The sequence below is a fragment of the Perkinsus marinus genome (assembly GCF_000006405.1).
Source record: "Perkinsus marinus ATCC 50983 genomic scaffold scf_1104296965964, whole genome shotgun sequence".
Classification (NCBI taxonomy): Eukaryota; Perkinsozoa; order Perkinsida; family Perkinsidae; genus Perkinsus; species Perkinsus marinus.
Window position 1 is genome coordinate 38,673 of NW_003204134.1, and position 8,074 is coordinate 46,746.

The following is an 8,074-nucleotide window of genomic DNA, read 5'->3' on the forward strand; positions in this document are numbered from 1 at the left end:
GGAGTTGTTGCACCATATGCAAGCTGGAGCGGTCGTGGATAGCCGTCAATACGGCTCACATGGTGGATGTATTTGACCGAGGACTGCGTATGGTAGGAGTTGGACTACACTAGATTGGTCTTCGTCGTTCGCAACTTCCGCGGCTCTGGAGTAGTAAATGCGAGGTGTGGATGGCGATGCTGGCCCACCAGGCCACAACGAGTAAACCGCTGAGAGCTGGAGGAGAAGACTGGAAACAGCAGCAATTTCTCGGATCTCGCATATACTCGTTGCGATCGGATCTCTGCTCTGGCCCTAATCCACTGAGATTAGGACGAGATAAACTTCAACTTCGGCTGTTCGAGCTTTTGAGTGGCCTTAGAGGCGTCACCTTAGAGCCCTGGAGTGGTAATGGTGAATGAAAAGCTATCACGTAGCCGTAATATAACTCCCATTGACAGGCTGATGCCTGTAGGAGTACCCCTATAGGTTACTGGTCCAGAACATCACTGGAGCTACTGCTTGCTTTTACTTGATCACCTCTTGGGAGAGGTCCAATCGCAATGCGGCTACCTTGGGTTGATCCCTTGGCTCTCATGTGGGGTCCATTCGCATGCATCTCGTTTCGTGGCTACGTTCCGTCTTGGCGTTTCCAGTTGGTGCGGGTATATGTTCTCTTCAGTTTGATGCTCTCTCTCTCGCTGTGAGCCTTCTCCCCAAAATGGATGTAGGAATGGATCTACTATTCCTCCATCCGAGAGATGGTGTCACCACTCTCGGTCAGCCCATTCCCGACGTGACCGTCAATGGTAGAGACTTTTCACAGCAGTGGGGACGCAGATCTCCTCTTGGTGTCACCGCGGCTATGAATGAGAAAACCATAGGGCTTCTTATGATACCGATATTGGTTCTCCTCGCTGCTATGCGTTCGTCTTCTCTGAAGAAAAATAGAAAAATTACAAATTTCACGAAGTCTCAGTCTTCTAAGAAGCACATCACAGCAGTCTGTGGCAGCGTCCAGGGCGACGGTCGGTCCCTTTGCCAAGCCAGCGACCGAGAGCTAGTCCTGAGGGTCCCTGCTGGCACCGAGGAAAAGCTTCAGCTCCATAGGGATGCGACGTTTCCCAATATGTCGGTTGTGGTTGAGGAAGGAGCCAGTCTAACGCTGAGAGAGTCTGTCGATGCCGGTGGTAGAACGCAGGTGTATCTCCAGGCTGGTGCGAGGTTGGATCACACGCTGCACCAAACGCGTGGTGACTGTTCGACGGTGGTTCGGCAAGATGGAGGGTCCAAGTACAATCAGACTAGACTGGTCATACCAGACTCGGACGGAGCGACGCATACGACCGACATCGAAGTGAACGGCCCTGACTGCGTTTCCGATGTTCACTCAGTGCACGTTGTGGCGCGCGAAGGAGTCCACACGGAGTCCGACTCCAACTGTAATTTCCTCTCGACAGGGACGAGAGCTCGGCAAACCCATAGAGCAGTAAGGCAGAGAAAGAGGCACTCGTCGACTATCATCATTGCGTTTAGGTGTTGTGTGGTCCGAAGAGTCGGAGCAGCTGGAAGTCCACGTTCATGGTCAACAAGATCGCACAACAGACAGATGCTAACCAGGAGTGCAAAGCCCTGCTCTTGGACCGCACTGCGAGGATGACGGCCCGTCCCGAGTTGAGGATCCAAGCTGACGACGTGAAAGTGACCCACGGCGCAGCTCTGTCGACTACGATTGACCCTAAGCAGGTTGGGGACTATTCGTTTGAGTGCTGCTCTCCTATGGTGTTGTTGTTTTCAGCTGTTTTATCTCACTTCTCGAGGAGTACCTCGTTCCCGTGCGCGATGGCTGTATGTGAACGGTTTCCTAGAAGATACCTTGACGAGGGTTGATGACCTCGAGGATCGCGAGTGGCTCCGAGAAAAAGTGGAGAAAGCCATTAATGACTTTGAGAAGTGAAAATTTCCGGCCGTGGCCCTCAGAGACTTTTTGTTGTCAATGAGTGTCATCCGCGGTCCTCTACTTATGCGCCTACAACAAGGCGAGATTCGTCCAAATGTGAATGTGTTGCAATTCGCGCGCTATCATTTCCAGTGGTGTCTCGTTCCATCCAAACTCGTGCGAAACCCTCTTCCATTCGATAGAGTTCAGGGCGCAGTCGCCTTCAAAGCGGTGTAGCTTCCACAACCCGGTTTGTATGGGAAAAAAGTGCGCCGGTTCTTTGACCTCTCCACTGAGCTTGTAACGGAGTGAACGAAAACGTAGAGATCGTCTTTCCCTCCCTTTATACATTTTGGAAAAGAAAATTATCGAGAGCTGATCTAAATCATTGAAACCATTGGAAGGCTCTACAAGTTTCTGATCTTATGGGCTCCGTACCCTCCCTATGTTCATGCTAAATGAATCAGATCAGCTCTGGTCAATTTTCTCGACGGGACTTTATGGAAATCATTCGCTGCTCGTGGTGCAGAGTATTCCTCCTACTCATCCGAGCTTTGCTCTGGCCTGGCACTTGATAAGTACAGAATCTTCTTTGAATTATGGACGGCCATGTCATCTTGTGCCTCACTGCCTTGCTAGCATCGTCATGTGGAGCCTCTGTCAGTCTGAGACGTGTGGTCTCCAGGGACCCGCCTAGGGTAACAATGAACTTCTACGATCCCAATACGGAGTCCGAGGTACAGTTATCAAGTCGTTTACGTTTATACTCTGTTTTTACGATAAATCGTCTGCAATGGTTGTCTTGTTACAAGCTCTTGCATTTTGTAGACTGTTATGGGTTATCGTGAGGGCTCAGAAAGCGAGGGCCTCCATGTTACTGACGTGGCGCAGATAACGCGTATAAGGTGAGGGTGAGCAGTAGGACCGTCCCACACTTTCGTTTTCTCAGAGAAAATAATCTCATCGAATTCTCTGTACTGGCTGATGGAATCATGTTGGGAGAACCCCGTCGCAAATCGAATGAAAGTTCCCCAGAAACGACACCGAGGAGTCCACCTTCACTGAAGTCTCTTCTTATGAGCCGCTTAAGCTCCCAGATTCTACACGAATACGACGAGAATGTCGAGAAAAGCAGCCCTCTGTACTGTGCGCAGCAGGCATTGGATGAAAGATATGATGAATTCGGAAGAAACGAGGTTCGAGTACGGGAAGTCTGACCCGCGCCTATGTGTTGGCTCTTCAGCTGGTAGTCCGCTACACAATTTACCTCAGCAGACAAAGCCCAGAACAGCCGTACCAGCTGAAGGCTCTGAAGGCGGAATTAGCTACGCTTGAGGACAAGTAAGTCAAACGATGCAACACCTGTCCTGACCGGCTACCAAGCAATGTTTGTTCCTCTCCAGAGTTGTCAAGCCAAAATTCAATGCAGAGAAGTTGCATGAGTTGGTTTCCAATAGCGAGATAGCTACTCCTCGTATGAAAGAGAGCTTCTCTGAAATATGCAGTAGACAGGTGGAGTTCTATAGCAACTACATCTCACCATTTGGAGGGGCTGTTGTCCCTGACGTCTGGCCCTACCCAGTTGAGTCGAGCTCCTACCCGTTGACAACTGGACAGCGGGCTGTTAATATTTTCCACTGGCTCACTGATGGTACCATGAAAGTGGCGTGATCGCGCTTGGAGTATGCAGTCATTCGGCATCGGTAAGTTTATCGTGTTTGGTTACTCGTGTGTGATCATAGTTGTTCATAAGATGTTGACCGATATTGCTGTATTAAATAACGAGTTGTTGGTATTGTGTTCGTGTGTAGTGTGAGCCCCATGCCGGCAACTGGATGATTCACAGTGGTTGAGCTAGCTACATCGTAACTTCCCTTGCTTCTGTCTTGAGTACGGTATGCTTGCGAATCGTGATCCTCTGGTCACAGACCGGCCGACAATTGCGGCCCACTACTTCCCAGGCAAGTTTAACAAGTGAACACACAAGAATGACAATGAGTATCCAAGCTCGACACACCCAAGAATGACAATGCCCACTTCAAGAATGACACGTTGCGGAAATATAACGTTCATCCCCAGAATGGACGGAATTTGACTAACATCGGTGGAGGGTGCGTTGAAGCACTGTCCGTTGCTTCCTGCCAAACTTGAACATATACTATCGAACTTGCTTGTTCGTCGTCTAACGTGATGACAGAGATGGATCGTCAGAGACCTTCTGTCGTTCACACCCCAACGTTTTCTTTCGTAACTCAACAACAACAATTCGTGATGAGAGAACACCTTATTGGCCGTTGGAAGCATCCTTCGGCTGATGTACATGGACGAAAGTCGGGAATGTTCTTTGGTGGTAGTCCTCGAGGACAGCTCGCAACCTAACAGAAGTATATACCAACTTACGCCATGCTGACAATGCACTTCTGTATCTCCCTCGCTTGGATGCGTGCCATGTCCATTTGCTCCCGGTGGACTCTACTCTCGGCAAATCGAGCATGGGCTTCTTTAACCTCTCTATAATTCTCTTCGATACGGCCCCCACCTCCAATGGGGATACGCTTCTCTCCAGGGCGATACCTGCCGAGCACATGTGATGAGAGCGGACCGAAGATCGCATTCTTACACTGTACTGCTTTCAGCACTCTCGTTGTTGCGCGAGTCTCCGAGATCTCTGATCTCCTCGCGTTCCGCTACTACTTCACGAAGATCGTCAAGCTTCCGTTCGAATTTCTAAGGCGAATATTCGCCCCGCGGGATAGAGTAGACAGATAGGTTACCGCATTTTCTCTACGCCTCGCTTCACTTCTCTTCTTCGCGAGCTCCAACTGAAAATCATAAGACGTTCGAATGGACCCCATTCGCTTCTGCCGGTATAAGTGAACTAGAATATCATCTTGTGAACTTCCACGAATATTAACTCCAGAGGCTCGAACGGAAGAGCTAGACCTGATTGCTTCGGACACCTCACCTCCTTGGCCAGTGCTGCTTCCTTATCCATACCACTCTTCTCAATTCTTTCTATAAGTTTCCTCATGGCGATCTCCACTTCCTTTCCTCCCTGTCTTTCGCTCGGCTTCTTGTTCGATTCTGCACAATCAGACTGCTTCGCACTGAAGGGCGATGAGGCCACCGCTACCCGAGAGAGCTGTCCTGAGGTCCTTGGTAACCCGCATCATTTGAATGTCTCTAGAGTGCTCCTCGAGGTCCTGAAGGGCAGAGGCCAATACGTGCATCCTCCCATCGAATCACCTCTCTCTCCAACTTGAGCACCGCTTGTTCCCATTCCACTTGCTTCAGTTTCTTTCGGAATTCCTTAATCTTATGCAAAACTGCCAACTTCTCCTCAGCAAGTGTCATGATGTGCCTGAGCTCGGCAACTGCTGAGCCTCCTAAGTAGTCCTACCTGTTGCGTGTTTCAATCGTTTCCTCCGCTGGCACAATAATAGCATCGGTGCAATCCGTAACAACCGGACCCTCTGGCATGTTGATCAGTCCCTAGGCCACCCCCCGGATGGTGAGTATGATAACGGTAGTGCCCCTCTCCCACCTGTTTAATCATCATAATAACCGCAGTGTCAAACTTCTCCTCGAGCATGTCCCTCTTGCGGCACCCCAGCTGCTCCAAAAGAGCCTTCTCATCCGAGAGAGCTTTCTCCCATCTACCAGAGGCACCCATGAGGCCTCTCGGCTAGTGGCCGCTACTACCGTTGTCGATGGTGCCACAGACGCCTATTGGCAATATCGATCAAGGCATTCATCCGCCGTACGTCGAGGTCTAGTCGGCATCTACGTAACAGATCGACCCTCGAAGGAAACAATGGAAACATCTCATGCCTTTCCTGGCGAAGTATCATAGCACGATCGAAGAGCTCCTCGTCGATCTCCTCTGGGCAATCCTCTGCATACTTGAAAGTAGCAATCTGAGAAGTGGACCGCTGCTCTCATATGTCGGTCTGAGTACTACATCGTTGATGCTTGGCGTCTGGAGTTCATAATCGTCCATAGTATCCACGTAGTAGTAGTAGGAGGATGGTGCTAGACACGACTAGAACTCACGCTTAGGTGTGGATACTACCTTCACTGACCGCTGGTACACTGCCGGCCAGTACGCGAGAGGGTTGGCGAGTGAATAGGTTGTGGGACATCTACAAGGGGAACCATTAGGGAACCAAGGCGTGCAGCAGCTTACATGGGCCCTTCCGTGGGCTTTCCTGTTACTACCATCCTAAACGAGTAATGGTGACCTGGTGCCTTGTAAGATCCTGCTTACTTTACTGCCGTCCTCTCCAGGTAGTGTCGTCCGGAAGAGCACCAAGAGCTGGTTGAAGGCCTCAGTGTCGATGCCTATGTACACAACTCGTGCCCCCATAAAGGGGCCCCCCTACCCGTCTTGGCTGTAGAGAACTGTTGCTTAAATAAGGACACCTTCAAGAAAGGGTAATGGCATCGCATAGATGGTCACGAGCAAACCCACACAGTCCCGCTCCTGTCTGACTATCTCATCCGCCTCCCGTTCAAGCTCACGAACCACCAGGCTGAAATCATCAAACTCAGCTCGGCATTCAGCGACCTGACTCAAAGAGTCGCGACCTCCGCAGTGAGAATAGAAGGTGGACCTTTTTCCGGACTTCGGCGATTTTCAAGTTGAGCCTCTCCACTGCTGACTTATCCTCCACAGACTGCCGTAACGCTAACCTATTCTGGAGGACCAGGAGCTCCTGGGTGTGGCTGAAATGATGAGGGAGTTCCCCCACGGGCCCACGGAATGCCTTACATCTTCAAGTCAGTCTCTACCCTAGCCCGATAGAGCTTTTTCAGGAGGCCATCATCAAAGGCAGCCACCTCCTTTTTAATCTCAGCTTTCAGCTGACCGAGCTCCTCTGCCAGTCTCGTCCGATAAGCCTCCTGGAACCACACAGTATATGTAGTACCGCTGGCGGCGCCCTCTCACTTGCTCCTCAGCTAGAGTCTTCTCTCTGGCGAGTTGCTCGGCAAATGCAGCCTAGACAAGCACAGCAATCTCCATTGGGCAGTAGAGGATGGTGTCACCACCTTTTGGTCCTCATCCATCTCTTCTTCTGGTACTATGTCCATCCACTCCTCCCTGTCCAGTCGGATCTATGGTTGACCTGTCCTCTAGCGCCTAGTAGTAGTACCTCTAGCGGGCTTAGGTCCTTCTTGGTCCTCAGAGTGCCTCCCATCATAGTAATCAGCGCCTTCTGCCGACCCCCGTCGTCCTCCTGCAGCTTCCGAAGGCGTTCGGCCTCCGCAGCGGCCTCAGCATCCTGTTGAGGGCCACCAAAGCCTTGCAGCACTTCACCCCAGACCATGCCCACCAGTCTCGCGCGCTCCTCCTTGCTGATCCATTTCTCAGCATGAATCTCCCTGTCCAGGACCTCGAGGACAGACTCGGGGTTCTGAAGCATTAAAAACGTCACTGCGCCACGAAACTCCCGCAAGCAACAGAGCGCCCATCACCTCATCGGTCTCGAGGTGCCGAGCTGCGGGATCCATCGGAGGGTCCTCATCCGACTTCAGCTCCTTGAGGATGGCGTGAATGCGGTGAACTAGTTCCGATATGTGCTACGACGTTCGAGGGAAACATCACCCTCTACTGGCTCACCGAGGCTACCTCGACCGCTTTAGCCCTTTCGTCCTTCACTTCTTCGAATGCCTTATTGAAGGCCCTCTTGTATTCCATGGACACCTCCTCTAGCAGACTGGCCTGTATCCTGCCACACTAGGACGGTGCCGATCGAGGAACCGGCTTTAGTGGAGATACTAGAGTAGTAGGAGCTTACCAACTACATGCTAATTTCGCTCGGGCGCTCGCTGTCGTTCGGTCATATGTCAATACCCCAATAGTACCTCTTGCGTGGACTGCTGACGAGCTCCATCGGGTGATATAGGAAATCAACACAGGTCCTATTCAAGGCCGGGAAGCAGGGACGAGCAAGGCCAGGGTCCTTAGAGAGAGACCCGCCGGCTGAGCTCGCTGTCCTCTCCATCACTGAAGTGTCAGCAACTGAAACCCCTACTGGGAAAAAGCTCAAGGCTCACCGCCTTGCGAGTCCGCCTCTGATGGCTTCCCGGTCTCTTCGACTGCCCCAGAGGACTCCGCAGTCCCTAAACGACGACCTTGCTGAGACAGCACGTAGA

General features: G+C 51.4%; 2 protein-coding genes across 2 annotated transcripts in view; one reads left to right on the forward strand and one right to left on the reverse strand.

Annotated features, from left to right (window-relative positions):
* Nucleotides 1–700: 700 nt before the first annotated feature.
* On the forward strand, nt 701–1,950 carry Pmar_PMAR028488 (conserved hypothetical protein; the record flags this gene model as incomplete). Its single annotated transcript, XM_002769345.1, has 3 exons — nt 701–1,468; nt 1,516–1,725; nt 1,778–1,950. 3 exons carry the CDS (start codon nt 701–703, stop codon nt 1,934–1,936), a joined length of 1,137 nt encoding a protein of 378 aa, XP_002769391.1. The 3' UTR covers nt 1,937–1,950.
* Nucleotides 1,951–4,202: 2,252 nt separating this feature from the next.
* Pmar_PMAR028489 (conserved hypothetical protein) overlaps nt 4,203–8,074 on the reverse strand; it is a gene marked incomplete at both ends in the record, with an annotated part of 7,268 nt that continues 3,396 nt past the window's right edge. Inside the window, 24 exons of the mRNA XM_002769346.1 lie at nt 4,203–4,293; nt 4,319–4,492; nt 4,539–4,645; nt 4,693–4,740; nt 4,884–5,002; nt 5,052–5,121; nt 5,165–5,279; nt 5,319–5,410; nt 5,463–5,574; nt 5,621–5,835; nt 5,880–5,950; nt 5,991–6,060; nt 6,186–6,259; nt 6,301–6,340; nt 6,390–6,485; nt 6,532–6,643; nt 6,690–6,820; nt 6,867–6,917; nt 6,968–7,033; nt 7,072–7,332; nt 7,394–7,498; nt 7,548–7,647; nt 7,784–7,925; nt 7,976–8,057. Of these exons, the coding sequence (XP_002769392.1) occupies nt 4,203–4,293; nt 4,319–4,492; nt 4,539–4,645; nt 4,693–4,740; nt 4,884–5,002; nt 5,052–5,121; nt 5,165–5,279; nt 5,319–5,410; nt 5,463–5,574; nt 5,621–5,835; nt 5,880–5,950; nt 5,991–6,060; nt 6,186–6,259; nt 6,301–6,340; nt 6,390–6,485; nt 6,532–6,643; nt 6,690–6,820; nt 6,867–6,917; nt 6,968–7,033; nt 7,072–7,332; nt 7,394–7,498; nt 7,548–7,647; nt 7,784–7,925; nt 7,976–8,057 (2,544 nt within the window). The remainder of the gene's footprint in view (nt 4,294–4,318; nt 4,493–4,538; nt 4,646–4,692; nt 4,741–4,883; nt 5,003–5,051; nt 5,122–5,164; nt 5,280–5,318; nt 5,411–5,462; nt 5,575–5,620; nt 5,836–5,879; nt 5,951–5,990; nt 6,061–6,185; nt 6,260–6,300; nt 6,341–6,389; nt 6,486–6,531; nt 6,644–6,689; nt 6,821–6,866; nt 6,918–6,967; nt 7,034–7,071; nt 7,333–7,393; nt 7,499–7,547; nt 7,648–7,783; nt 7,926–7,975; nt 8,058–8,074) is intronic.